The sequence below is a fragment of the Pipistrellus hanaki genome (genome assembly GCF_964339955.1).
Source record: "Pipistrellus hanaki genome assembly, chromosome: 9".
Taxonomy (NCBI): domain Eukaryota; kingdom Metazoa; phylum Chordata; class Mammalia; order Chiroptera; family Vespertilionidae; genus Pipistrellus; species Pipistrellus hanaki.
In genome coordinates, this window is record NC_140511.1 from 64,192,861 (window position 1) to 64,208,568 (window position 15,708).

A 15,708-nucleotide genomic window follows, 5' to 3' on the forward strand; every position below is an offset into this window, starting at 1 on the left:
GGAATCACAAGATGTCCTATAGCAATGAGTCATAAAGAAACACATTGATTAACAAAAAATCAATTGAAACACATAGATAGAAAAGTGATAAGTAGATGAACATTTTTATTATGGCAAGCATGTCTAAAGTATGGGTTTACCAACAAGGTTTAAATGCATTCATTACCTACAGTTACACATTCTTGAAGCTGAAGTTTAATGAATAATTTCCCACTTTTTAAAATACTGTAAACTGATTTGTGTAAACAAGTAATGTCTTAATCAAGATGACATATTTGGAATAAATATATGTGATATGTCATATCCCTGAGTCTAGTGAATGCTTATACGTCTATGTTGCTCATGTGCCTAGAAATGCTGGAGATACCTTACATCTATATTCACTTACTTGTCTCAGTAAATCTATAAGAGTGACTAGTTGTTACCCTATTTAACTTATAAGTCACAGATGTTCAGTAATGTTTTTAAGTTTAAAAATCATTACTGCCAAAGCCAAGTTATATACATAGGCAGAGAGATTCTTCAGTTAATTGGTATTGATATAAATAAAATTGAATTTAATGCAACTTGCAATGACTCTTTGTCAACATTGCCCCCAACTCAGTAGTCAGAATTTTAGTTAAGTAGATGAAAACTGTATGCATAGTAGATGGGTAACTGGGCACACAAGGGTGTGCACAACTAACAGAGGCAATTTTGAGGAGGAGACATAGAGCACTGCGTGTAGAGCTTGGGTTTTTATGTTTTCCTTTTATTTTAAATGCTTTATTGATTAATGTATCACATATTTGTCCTCATCCTCCCCATTTCCGTCCAAACCCCTCCCCATGCAAGCCCCCACCCCCCTGTTGTCTGTGACCATTGGTTAGGCTCATATGCATCCACACAAGTCCTTTGATTTATCTCTCTCCCTTATCCCCACCCTTCCCTATCTTCCCTCTGAGGTCCGACAGTCTGATCGATACTGTTCTTGTTCATAAGTTTATATTGTTCATCGTTTCCCCTACATGAGTGAGCTCTTGTGATACTAAAAATACACTTATAAAAACCAAAAAGGAGACAAGCAATAATGGTTATGTTGCATAACCATTAGAGATTGGGTTTTTATATGAGCTAAATATCAGCCCTACCATTTACTACCCAAGACTTTTGGAGTTCAATATAAGTAGCCAAACTTAATTTTCTCCACATCCAAAACGAAAATTTTAATAAAATGAATCTCTTGATATTATTATGAGAATTAAATAAAATAGTAGATTAAATACAGTGAGTGAAATTTTCAGTGTATAGCATAGCCTGTTAAGAGTTTGCTATAATATTACTATCAGGAGGAAATTGAAGCCTTTATATTTATCTGAGAAAAGTGGCTAATAAAATTTAGGGATTCAGGTGTAGATGAGTTTTGAAGTCTTGCAACTTCTCTCTCTGATATACTTTTTCTCACACACCTGGCTCACTGAGATACTAGTATTTTTGTTGTTTCTCTGTCTGTGTGTCCTCAATGAGCATAACTATCTATTCTAGCCTTCTCATTTGAACCACACTTTTGTTTAATTTCTTTCTTAAAATTCATATATTAACATGAATTGAAGAGTTTCCTTTCTTTCTTTTTTCTTCCCTTCTCTCTTTCTTTTTAATCCTCACCCAAGGACATGTTTAGAGAGAGGGAGGGATAAAGGGAGAGAGAGGGAGGTGAGAAAGAGGGGGGGGGGGAGATGAGAGAGAGAGAGAGAGAGAACAGGGAAACATCAATTAGTTGCTTTCCCTACATGCCCCAACAAGTAATCAAAATCACAACCCTGTTATGTGTCCTGACTGGGAATCAAACCTGCATCCTCTTGGTCATAGGACAATGCTCAACCAACTGAGACACTCTGACCAGGCAAGAGTCTCTTAAACTCATTATTTTCCTTCATTGATATCATCTCATTGCTGATTCATGGAGATTAGGGTTGAAATTGCCTAAATTGTTGGCTGCTTTTAGCCTCCAGGTCTGTTTTGGTATTGGGATTCATGTATAAACTTTTTATATAAATATGTTCTTGAGTCAGGACAACGTTTTAAATCTTTTTCATCTGAATTTGAGGTCTTTAGATGGACACATCATTAACTAATCATTATTCTCTACCATTGTCCTAACCTTTTCACATCTTACTTTACAGATGAAGCCCCTTAAGTCAATAGATTCATCAACCTTTGACAATCATAAACACTTGTAGAATATAGTATGTTCTACAAATAGTAAAAGCTATAGGGATATAAAATTATATTTAGGGATGTGTTTACATATGTGTATATACATAAATACATCTTTTCATTTAATCCTCAATTATATTGTAAGATATGTGACACTATACTTCCAAATTTACCTTTAAGGGAACTGAGGACTTGAGAAGCTATGTAAAGCTCTACAATTGCACAGCTAGTATGAAGAAAACCCAAGATTAATGTTCAAATGCATCTGTGACCAAATCAAAATCTATACTTTTAGCCTTTCACCATCAACATTTGTAGATATGCTAGTAATACTAAAGATGAAATTATGAGGAAAAGATTACAATGGATCTTGTTAATTCAATTGCAAGTCTACTGTAGTTTAAAGGAAGGTAATTTCATTCTCTCCTGCTTTTTGGGAAAACCTTTTGTGAAAGCACAGCAGATAGTAAATAAGTTTAAATTAAGACTCATTCATTAGAACCATTACTTTTTTTGCTAATCATTTTTAGGAAAGCAACATAATGTTATTTCATAAGTATCACTGTGCTTTTTATTGGTGAAGTTTTGAATTTAAACCCCAGTCTCAATTCACTGTTTTAGAAAAAAATTGAAAACACCTACTTATGTGCTCAAACAACTCATAGCAGCTATAGTTGCCCAATGAATTTTGCATAAATTACAGTTCACACTAAAAAATATGTATGAAGCAGAAGCTTACCTTGCTGATGAAATGGAAGGCATATTTAATCCTGACTCGTGGTTCTGAAAGCTGAAATGTAACCATAGAATAATGTATATATACTCTTGGTGTGATGTTCTCTAACAAGTACTGGTCAAAAGAATCTAAGATCTCTATGACAAGTAAAGATGGAGGAAAACCTCAACATGAAGTCAGAAACCTCAGAAACCTGGGTACAAGTTTTAAACCCACCATTAATACTTACTGTGTTTTTGGAGGAACCACTTGTCTTCTTGCTCCTAAAATAAAGAACAAAATTGCCACTCCTACATAATTCACAGAATTGTGCCTGGAAATAGCAAATGAAGAAAGCTGTGTAAAACAAAGGCGTTATCATTTTAAAGTCAATCAATAGAATATTCAACTTGAGATGTTTCCCCTGGCCAAGATTGCAGGCTCGTAGCAAACCCTCAGATCAGAAGTCCAAGGGAAGGCCCACATGTACTTAGTGTGTGTAAATAACAGCCAAGGGGGCTAAGCACTTTTAAATGATGTAATGTTGAATCATATTGGGATTTCAGGGACTAACTCATGGGAATCAGAGAGGAGCCAGAGAGACATGGAATGGTTTGGGGCTGTTCCCTGTGAGGACTTCTATAGCTCTCATCCCAAGGGCTTAGAAAAGAAGCAATTAAGTTGCCTGTAGGAACCTAGGGCTGGATATGAGGAGAGTGCACACATATTTTCATATTATTTGTTATTAATTTTTCCTTTTTTATTAAAATAGAATTTATATGCAGCAATGGTACCTACTGTTTTTAGTGTATAAATTTTTAAGTTTGATAAAATGTATATGGTTATGTAACCATTACCACAGTCATCATATAGAAGAGTTCCATCATCCAAACTGAACCTCTGATCTTTTCTTTGTGATCAACCCTTTCTCCCACCCACTGCACCAACCACTTACTGTTTTGTCCATATAAGTTTATCTCTGCAATAATGTCCTATAAATAAAATCCTAGAGTATATATCTCTTCTATCTGGCTTGTTTCACTTAGCATGTTGTATTTGAGATCCACTCATGTCACTAAATATGTTAATTTCCTAGAACAATCATTAACTACTACCTCAAACGGGCGGCTTAAACAACACAGACTTTATCTTCTCATATTTCTGGAGGCTACAAGCCTGAGATCAAGGTGTTAGCAGGGCTGTTCTGTTGATTCCTTGTGATTATATGAGAGAACTTGTTTCTTGTCTGTTTCTGAGCTTTTGGGTAGTTTGTTGGCAGCCTTTGTGATTTTTTTATTTTTACTGCATGGCTATGATTCTATCTTCATCTTCACAGAGTGTTCTCCCTTTGTGACTACTTGTGTTAAAATTTCTCCTTGCTAATGTTTACTAAATTTATTAGGGTGACATTGGTTAATAAGATTATGTAGATTTCAAATGTACATTAATATAATACATGATCTATATATTGCATTGTGTGCTCACCAAATTCAAAAATTCTTCTGTCACCATATATTTGGCCTCTTTTACCTTTTACTACCCCCAAACCCTTTCTTTCTGGTAACCACAATACAGTTGTCTATATCTGAGTTTCAGTTTTATATCCCATATATGAATGAAACAAATTGGTTCTTAGTATTTTCTGACTAACCTCTTTCACTTAGCCAGATATTCTCAAGGTCAATCCATGTTGTCATGAATGGCAGTATATGATTTTTTCTTATGACTGAGTAGTATTCCATTGTCTATATCAGTGGTTCTCAAACTTCTGAATGCCACAACCCTTTAATACAGTTCCTCATGTTGTGGTGACCCCAAACATAAAATTATTTCCATTGCTACTTCATAAATGTAAATTTGCTACTCTTATGAATTGTAATTTAAATATCTCTCTTTTTTGATGGTCTTAGGCGACCTCTGTGAAAGGGTCGTTCACCCACAGGTTGAGAACCACTAGTCTATATGTATTACATCTCTTTTATCCAATCGTCTATTGAAGGACACTTCAGTTTTTTCAATGTCTTGAAAACCATGAATAGTGCTGCAATTAATATAGGGATGCACATCTTGGGGAATAAATGTTTTAACTTTTGAGGGTGATACCCAGAAGAGGAGTTGCTAAGTCATATATGGTAACTCTAGTCTTAATTTTTTTAGGAACCTTTTTTTCTCCACATGAACATTATCATTAGAATTAAGAAAATATATATTTCCTTTGCTTTCTACAGTTGTCCATAGTGGCTGTACCAGTTTTTTATTCCCACCAGCAGTGAATGAAGTTCCCTTTTTCTCCATACTCTAGCCAACACTCGGTATTACTTATCATGTTGCTAATAAACATTCTAACTGGAGATAATATCTCATTGTAGTTTTGATATGCATTTCCCTAATAAAGTTGTTAGTAATCTATATAGACCTCTCCTAGGGGGTGAAATGTAGTCTCTTCCACCTGAATGTGCATTGAAATTTGGTGAGTTGCTTCTAAAGTATATAGTGTATGGGGAAGAAGGCAGGTAGCATTACATAGAAGAACCTGGCAAAGTTTAAGTGACCATCTTGTTTAATTGATCAAGATAAAGCCCTCAGTGACAAGTCATATTGATAATGTGTATCCCCTAATAGGACATGATGAGAAGTTTACTTCTTATTTTTTCTCAAAACTTATACCTTTGTATAACATTTTACAAAACACGTATTAAGGTAATGGAAAATAAGGAAATACTGAGAAACCATCAAGATCAGGGAAGATTAAAGGGACACAATAAATATGTGGAATTGTATTCAGTAAGAGCAAAATGACCTTGGTAAAAAATAATGATCTGAATAATCTTGAAGTTTTAAATAATAGTAATAATCTTGGTTTCTTAGTTTTCACAAATGTAATATTTTAAAGTAGAATATTAACTAAGGAGTAAATTTGGTGAAAGCTATATAAGACTTGTCTGTTTATAGCCATTGACATTGAATAAATAATCATTATTTATGGATATGTTTTTCAAATTCAATCAGGTAGGAAACTTATTGTCTCATTTTTATGATTTATTAAATAAAACTTATTTTATATGTTATTTTCCACTTAATGAGAAAAACTAATGAAAAAGAATTAAGATGGCTTAGTATGATCCATTTGATAGTATGATTTATTTTTTAAAAATATATATTTTATTGATTTTTTACAGAGAGGAAGGGAGAGGGATAGAAAGTTAGAAACATGGATGAGATGAGAAACATCGATCATCTGCTCAATGATGTGCTCTCAACCAAGGTACATGCCCTTGACCAGAATTGAACCTGGGACCCTTCAGTCCACAGGCCAATGCTCTATCCATTGAGCCAAACCGGTTTTGGCAATAGTATGGTTTCTAAAAAATTGAATGTACAAGTGATAAATACAAATAGTGAGTGATAATATAGGAAAAAAACATAGCCATGTCTTATAAAATGCTCTAAAATTGTATTGATTGATTGGAGAGGGAGAAGAGAGAGAGAGAGAGAGAGAGAGAGAGAGAGAGAGAGAGAGAGAGATTGATTTGTGGTTCCACTTATTTATGAATTTATTAGTTGCTTCTTGTGTGTGCTCTAACCTGGATCCAACCTAAACTTTGTCATATGGACAGCATTCTAACTAACAGAGGCTACTAAGGCAGGGCACCTAAATTTTTTTTCTAAAGAATTTTAAAATTGTTAACGATTTCATGTAATTATCAGTGGTTCAAATATATTGACTGCTGGATCCACATTTTGACTTATATATTTGTTAACATGTTTATTGAGAAATTATTATAAAGCAGGTTGTAATTTATGTGTTGAAAATGAAGTTGTTAGGAAGACAAAGTGACTCCTCTGGTGTAGCATATGCTCTCAGTAATAAAATAAAGGGATAATGATAATACTTTAATTTGAGTACTGATCAGAATTATGAAGTGCAAGGAAGAAGTGCAAGGAAGGAACAGTGTCCACGGGTGGGTGGGGTAACTATAGTGTGGAAACATTTAAGCAAAGAGCTGAAGGAAGTAAGGGAGCTTTCTGAGCATTGGTAACAGCAAGGACAAAGATCCTCATGCAGGAGCATGCTTGGAGTTGTCCAGAATAAGCTAGGAACTCAGTGTAAATGAGTAGGAGAGGAATAACACAGAATCATCTAACACTGAAGCATCCCTGAATGAGTTGCATTAACCTTTTCTTAGTATATTCAATGAGAAAAATGAATAACACTATTATTAATCAGTGCTTTTTGTTTACAAAATATAAGAAAAGATAGTCATATACAGAAAAACTGAAAAATTCCCTTATTTTTCAATCACCTTTCTTTTCTTTTAATATGTTTCATTGATTTTTTTACAGAAAGAAAGGGAGAGGGATACAGAGCTACAAACATTGATTAGCTGCGTAGAGCACACCTCCCTCTGGGGATGTGCCCACAACCAAGATAGATGCCCTTGACGGGAATTGAACCTGGAACCCTTCAATCCGCAGGCCGTTGCTGTATCCATCGAGCCATACCGGTTAGGGCAATGACCTTTTCTTATTCTCTGGCTATTTTCCTATTGAAAATCACCCTGTGAACAAACTGCTTCTACTAATATACTTACTGAAGGCAGAAATATAATATTAATCACTTTAAATATTGATATTATGCATATGTAGTTCTGAATAATATATGCCAAGAAAAAACATATATATTTATTTAAATACCCATGTCACTTTTTCTTTATTATAGACTCCTGAAATAATTTTGAACAATAGAAATAATGTTGAACATAAATTTATAATTTGATATATAAAGTATTTTATTTTTTAATTAAATTTAGTCATACTCCATCTAACCCTTTAAAAAATTTCCCACTTTTGCATGTATGTACAATTATAGGATTCTTGCATATCCTTTTTTTAATGGATATTTGTGTTCTGTGTTTTCCCTATATCTTTCATTGTTACATGGTAGAGAAAATATGAATACATGAATAAACTAAATATAATAAAAAGGTTTATTACAAGCAAGGATCCCAACCTTTTTAAGGTTCCTTTTGACCATCCAAACTTTAACATCATGTATTTAGACACAATATTTTCTTTTTTATAGATGATAGGCTTTTGAAGAAAAAATCGGCATTTTCTCAGCAATTTAGAGGCATTGTTGAGCCTTAAAATGTGAGTTATTGCATGTTGAACATCTGAAAGGATTGAAACCACGTTATTGTGGATCCTACAACTTTATCTTGCAAAGTCTAGAGACAATTTTGCCTTCTCAACAACCTTCTTGAATGCATTTTTGACCTCCTTGTTTCTCAAGCTATACACCAGAGGGTTAAGCATGGGGATAACCAATGTATAGAACACAGAGGCAATTTTGTCTGTGTCCATGGAATGGCTGGAGCTGGGCTGGGAGTACATGAATATGGCAGTCCCATAAAACATGGAAACAGCAGTGAGGTGAGAGGCACAGGTGGACAAAGCCTTCTGATTCCTTGAAGATGAGGGCATCTTTAGAATGGTGACAAATATGAACATGTAGGAAATCAAGATAACCAGGAGTGCAGAAAACATGTTGAAGCTTACCACAAAAACAAGAATCTGCTCACTAATATGCTTGTCAGAGCAAGAGAGGGCCATGACTGCTGGAATATCACAGAAAAAGTGATGGACCAGATTAGACTTACAGAAAGAGAGGCTGAATGTGTCCCTAGTGTGGACAGAGGCATTCAGAAAACTATAGACATAGGAACCTATGGCAAGACAGGCACACAAACCTCTTGTCATGGTGGTGGTGTAATGTAGGGGTTTGCACACGGCTACATAACGATCATACGCCATTGAGGCCAAGAGGAAATTTTCAACAGTGGCAAAGGCTGCAAAAAAGAACATCTGAGCAGCACATGCATTGTAGGAGACAACCTTGTCTCCTACAAGGAACCCAGCCATAATCTTGGGAGTGACAGCTGTAGAGTAACAAAAGTCTACCAAAGACAAATTACTAAGGAAAAAGTACATAGGGGTATGGAGCCGAAAGTCCAAGAAAATCAAAATGATTATCCCCAGGTTTCCAACCACAGTGATGAGGTAGATGAAGGTGAACATTATAAAGAGGGGGACCTGCAGTTCTGGAACATTGGTTAGTCCAAGGAGGATGAACTCAGTCACTTCTGTATTGTTCTCCATGGATGTTGTTTGGAAATCACAAGATGTCCTATAGCAATGAGTCATAAAGAAACACATTGATTAACAAAAAATTAATTGAAACACATAGATAGAAAAGTGATAAGTAGATGAACATTTTTATTATGGCAAGCATGTCTAAAGTATGGGTTTACCAACAAAGTTTAAATGCATTCATTACCTACAGAGTTACACATTCTTGAAGCTGAAGTTTAATGAATAATTTCCCACTTTTTTAAATTTTGTAAACTGATTTGTGTAAACAAGTAATGTCTTAATCAAGATGACATATTTGGAATAAATATATGTGCAATGTCATATCCCTGAGTCTAGTGAATGCTTATACTTTTATGTTGCTCATCTGCCTGGAAATGCTGGAGATACCTTACATCTATATTCACTTATTTGTCTCAGTAAATCTATAAGAGTGACTAGTTGTTACCCTACTTAACTTATAAGTCACAGATGTTCAGTAATGTTTTTAAGTTTAAAAATCATTACTGCCAAAGCCAAGTTATATACATAGGCAGAGAGATTCTTCAGTTAATTGGTATTGATATAAATAAAATTGAATTTAATGCAACTTGCAATGACTCTTTGTCAACATTGCCCCCAACTCAGTAGTCAGAATTTTAGTTAAGTAGATGAAAACTGTATGCATAGTAGATGGGTAACTGGGCACACAAGGGTGTGCACAACTAACAGAGGCAATTTTGAGGAGGAGACATAGAGCACTGCGTGTAGAGCTTGGGTTTTTATGTTTTCCTTTTATTTTAAATGCTTTATTGATTAATGTATCACATATTTGTCCTCATCCTCCCCATTTCCGTCCAAACCCCTCCCCATGCAAGCCCCCACCCCCCTGTTGTCTGTGACCATTGGTTAGGCTCATATGCATCCACACAAGTCCTTTGATTTATCTCTCTCCCTTATCCCCACCCTTCCCTATCTTCCCTCTGAGGTCCGACAGTCTGATCGATGCTGTTCTTGTTCATAAGTTTATATTGTTCATCGTTTCCCCTACATGAGTGAGCTCTTGTGATACTAAAAATACACTTATAAAAACCAAAAAGGAGACAAGCAATAATGGTTATGTTGCATAACCATTAGAGATTGGGTTTTTATATGAGCTAAATATCAGCCCTACCATTTACTACCCAAGACTTTTGGAGTTCAATATAAGTAGCCAAACTTAATTTTCTCCACATCCAAAATGAAAATTTTAATAAAATGAATCTCTTGATATTATTATGAGAATTAAATAAAATAGTAGATTAAATACAGTGAGTGAAATTTTCAGTGTATAGCATAGCCTGTTAAGAGTTTGCTATAATATTACTATCAGGAGGAAATTGAAGCCTTTATATTTATCTGAGAAAAGTGGCTAATAAAATTTAGGGATTCAGGTGTAGATGAGTTTTGAAGTCTTGCAACTTCTCTCTCTGATATACTTTTTCTCACACACCTGGCTCACTGAGATACTAGTATTTTTGTTGTTTCTCTGTCTGTGTGTCCTCAATGAGCATAACTATCTATTCTAGCCTTCTCATTTGAACCACACTTTTGCTTAATTTCTTTCTTAAAATTCATATATTAACATGAATTGAAGAGTTTCCTTTCTTTCTTCCTTTCTTCCTTTTTTCCTTTCTTCCTTCCTTCCTTCCTTCCTTCCTTCCTTCCTTCCTTCCTTCCTTCCTTTCTTTCTTTCTTTCTTTCTTTCTTTCTTTCTTTCTTTCTTTCTTTCTTTCTTTCTTTCTTTCTTTCTTTCTTTCTTTTTCCCTTCCTTTGTCTCTTTCTTTTTAATCCTCACCCAAGGACATGTTTAGAGAGAGGGAGGGATAAAGGGAGAGAGAGGGAGATGAGAAAGGGGCGGGGGGGAGATGAGAAAGAGAGAGAGAGAGAGAATAGGGAAACATCAATTAGTTGCTTTCCCTACATGCCCCAACAAGTAATCAAAATCACAACCCTGTTATGTGTCCTGACTTGGAATCAAACCTGCATCCTCTTGGTCATAGGACAATGCTCAACCAACTGAGCCACTCTGACCAGGCAAGAGTCTCTTAAACTCATTATTTTCTTTCATTGATATCATCTCATTGTTGATTCATGGAGATTCGGGTTGAAATTGGCTAAATTGTTGGCTGCTTTTAGCCTCCAGGTCTGTTTTGGTATTGGGATTCATGTATAAACTTTTTATATAAATATGTTCTTGAGTCAGGACAACGTTTTAAATCTTTTTCATCTGAATTTAAGGTCTTTAGATGAACACATCGTTATCTAATCATTCTCTACCATTGTTCTAACTTTTTCACATCTTACTTTACAGATGAAGCCCCTTAAGTCAATAGATTCATCAACCTTTGACATCATAAACACTTGTAGAATATAGTATGTTCTACAAATAGTAAAAGCTATAGGGATATGAAATTATATTTAGGGATGTGTTCACATATGTGTATATACATAAATACATCTTTTCATTTAATCCTCAATAATATGGTAAGATATGTGACACTATACTTCCAAATTTACCATTAAGAAAACTGAGGATTTGAGAAGCTATGTAAAGCTCTACAATTGCACAGCTAGTATGAAGAAAACCCAAGATTAATGTTCAAATCCATCTGTGACCAAATCAAAATCTATACTTTTAGCCTTTCACCATCAACATGTAGATATGCTAGTAATACTAAAGATGAAATTATGAGGAAAAGATTACAATGGATCTTGTTAATTCAATTGCAAGTCTACTGTAGTTTAAAGGAAGGTAATTTCATTCTCTTCTGCTTTTTGGAAAAACCTTTTGTGAAAGCACAACAGATAGTAAATAAGTTTAAATTAAGACTCATTCATTAGAACCATTACTTTTTTTGCTAATCATTTTTAGGAAAGCAACATAATGTTATTTCGTAAGTATCACTGTGCTTTTTATTGGTGAAGTTTTGAATTTAAACCCCAGTCTCAATTCACTGTTTTAGAAAAAAATTGAAAACACCTACTTATGGCCAAGACCGGTTTGGCTCAATGGATAGAGCGTTGGCTTGGGGACCGAGGGGTCCCAGGTTCGATTCCGGTCAAGGGCATGTACCTTGGTTGCTGGCATATCCCCAGTAGGGGGTGTGCAGGAGGCAGCTGATCGATGACACTTTCTCATCGATGTTTCTAACTCTCTATCTCTCTCCCTTCCTCTCTGTACAAAATCAATAAAATATATATTTAAAAAAAAAAAAAAAAACACCTACTTATGTGCTCAAACAACTCATAGCAGCTATAGTCGCCCAATGAATTTTGCATAAATTACAGTTCACACTAAAAAATACGTATGAAGCAGAAGCTTACCTTGCTGATGAAATGGAAGGCACATTTAATCCTGACTAGTGCTTCTGAAAGTTGAAATGTAACCATAGAATAATGTATATATACTCTTGGTGATGTTCTCTAACAAGTACTGGTCAAAAGAATCTAAGATCTCTATGACAAGTAAAGATGGAGGAAAACCTCAACATGAAGTCAGAATCCTCAGAAACCTGGGTACAAGTTTTAAACCCACCAGTAATACTTACGGTGCTTTTGGAGGAACCACTTGTCTTCTTGCTTCTAAAATAAAGAACAAAATTGCCACTCCTACATAATTCACAGAATTGTGCCTGGAAATAGCAAATGAAGAAAGCTGTGTAAAACAAAGGCGTTATCATTTTAAAGTCAATCAATAGACTATTCAACTTGAGATGTTTCCCATGGCCAAGATTGCAGGCTCATAGCAAACCCTCAGATCAGAAGTCCAAGGGAAGGCCCACATGTACTTAGGGTGTGTAAATAACAGCCAAGGGGGCTAAGCATTTTAAAATGATGTAACGTTGAATCATATTGGGATTTCAGGGGCTAACTCATGGGAATCAGAGAGGAGCCAGAGAGACATGGAATGGTTTGGGGATGTTCCCTGTGAGGACTTCTATAGCTCTCATCCCAAGGGCTTAGAAAAGAAGCAATTAAGTTGCCTGTAGGAACCTAGGGCAGGATATGATGAGAGTGCACACATATTTTCATATTATTTGTTATTAATTTTTCTTATTTTTTATTAAATATAATTTACAAACAGTAATGGTACCTACAGTTTTTAGTGTATAAATTTTCAAGTTTGATAAAATGTATATGGTTATGTAACCATTACCACAGTCATCATATAGAAGAGTTCCATCATCCAAACTGAACCTCTGATCTTTTCTTTGTGATCAACCCTTTCTCCCACCCACTGCACCAACCACTTACTGTTTTGTCCATATAAGTTTATCTCTGCAATAATGTCCTATAAATAAAATCCTAGAGTATATATCTCTTCTATCTGGCTTGTTTCACTTAGCATGTTGTATTTGAGATCCACTCAGATCACTAAATATGTTAATTTCCTAGAACAATCATTAACTAGTACCACAAACTGGGTGACTTAAACAACACAGATTTTATCTTCTCATATTTCTGGAGGCTACAAGCCTGAGATCAAGGTGTTAGCAGGGCTGTTCTGTTGATTCCTTGTGATTATATGAGAGAACTTGTTTCTTGTCTGTTTCTGAGCTTTTGGGTAGGTTGTTGGCAGCTTTTGGAATTTCTAGATTTTTGCTGCATGTCCATGATTCTATCTTCATATTCACAACGTGTTCTCTCTTTCTGATTACTTGTGTTAAAATTTCCCCTTTTTAATGTTTACTAAATTTATTAGGGTGACATGGCTAATAAGATTATGTAGATTTCAAATGTACATTAATATAATACTTGATCTATATATTGCATTGTGTGCTCACCAAATTCAAAAATTCTTCTGTCACCATATATTTGGCTCCTTTACATTTTACTACCACCAAACCCCTTCTCTCTGGTAACCACTTTACTTTGAATTTTAGTTTTATATCCCACATATGACTGAAGTCAAATGGTTCTTAGCTTTTTCTAACTAATCTGTTTCACTTAGCATGATATTCTCAAGGTGCATCCATGTTGTCACAAATGGAAGTATTTCATCTTTGCTTATAGCTGATTCATATTCCATGGTCTATACCAGTGGTTCTCAACCTTCCTAATGCCTCAACACTTTAATACAGTTTCTCATGTTGTGATAACCCCAAACATAAAATTATTTCCATTGCTACTTCATAACTGTAATTTTGCTATTGGTATGAGCTATAATGTAAATATCTGTGTTTTCTGCTGTTCTTAGGCGATCCCTGTGAAAGGGTAATTCAACCCTTAATGGGGTTGCGACAATTGGATAAAAGAGATGTAGACATTATTAATTCTAGGAAATTAACATATTTAATGATATGAGTGGATCTCAAATACAACATGCTAAGTGAAACAAGCCAGATAGAAAAGATGTGGACATCTCTTTTATCCAATTTTTTTAAAGGGTAATTCGACCCCTAATGGGGTCTTGACAATTGGATAAAATAGATAATTGGACAAAGGAGATGTGGTACATATAGATAAGCGGTTCTGATACAGGTTGAGAACCGCTGGTCTATATGTACCACATCTCCTTTGTCCAATTGTCTATTGAAGGACACTTCAGTTTTTAACTTGGCAACCAGGAATAGTGCTGCAATTAATATAGGGAGGCATATCTTGGTGAATAAATGTTTCCAACTTGTGGGGGTGATACCCAGAAGAGGAGTTGCTAAGTCATATATGGTAACTCCAGTCTTAATTTTTTTAGGAACCTTATCAATTTCCACATAAACATCTATCATTAGAATTAAGAAAATATACATTTCCATTGATTTCTACTGTTTTCCATAGTGGCTGTACCCGTTTTTTATTCCCACCAGCAGTGAATGAAGTTTCCTTTTTCTCCACACTCTAGCCAACACTCGGTATTACTTATCATGTTGATAATAACCATTCTAACAGGGGTGAGACGATGTCTCATTGTAGTTTTGATATGCATTTCCCTAATAAAGTTGTTAGTAATCTATATAGACCTCTCCTAGGGGGTGAAATGTAGTCTCTTCCACCTGAGTGTGCATTGAAATTTGGTGAGTTGCTTCTAAAGTATATAGTGTATGGGGAAGAGGGCAGGTAACATTGCATGGCAGAATCTGGCAAAAGTTTAAGTGACCATTTTGTTTAATTGATCAAGATAAAGCCCTCAGTGACAAGTCATGTTGGTAACATGTATCCCCTAATAGGACAAGATGAGAAGTTCACTTCTTATTCTTTCTCAAAACCTATATCTTTATATAACTATGTGAAAAAAATCAGACAGATATTGAAAGGCATTCTATAAAACATGTATTAAGGTAATGAAAAATAAGGAAATACTGAGAAACTGTCAAGATCAGGGAAGATTAAAGGGACACAACAAATATGTGCAATGTTGCATACTGGATTATATGTATTCTGTTAGAGCAAAATGACCTTAGTAAAAAATAATGATCTGAATAATCTTGAAGTTTTAGATAATAGTAATAATCAATGTTGGTTTTTTAGTTTCCACAAATGTAATATGATAAATAAAATATTAACTAAGGAGTAAATTTGGTGAAAGCTATATAAGATTTGTCTGTTTATAGCCATTGACATTGAATAAATAATCATTATTTATGGATATGTTTTTCAAATTCAATCAAGTAGGAAACTTATTATAGTCT

The 15,708-nt window shown here is 34.8% G+C and overlaps 1 protein-coding gene across 1 annotated transcript; it reads right to left on the reverse strand.

Annotated features, from left to right (window-relative positions):
- Positions 1-8,125: 8,125 nt before the first annotated feature.
- Positions 8,126-9,076, reverse strand: LOC311628468 (olfactory receptor 5B3-like; the record flags this gene model as incomplete). The annotated part of the gene is made up of 1 exon (XM_084895689.1): positions 8,126-9,076. The coding sequence occupies exon 1, from the start codon at positions 9,068-9,070 to the stop codon at positions 8,126-8,128; it is 945 nt and encodes a 314-aa protein (XP_084751815.1). The 5' UTR covers positions 9,071-9,076.
- Between the last annotated feature and the right edge of the window lie 6,632 nt (positions 9,077-15,708).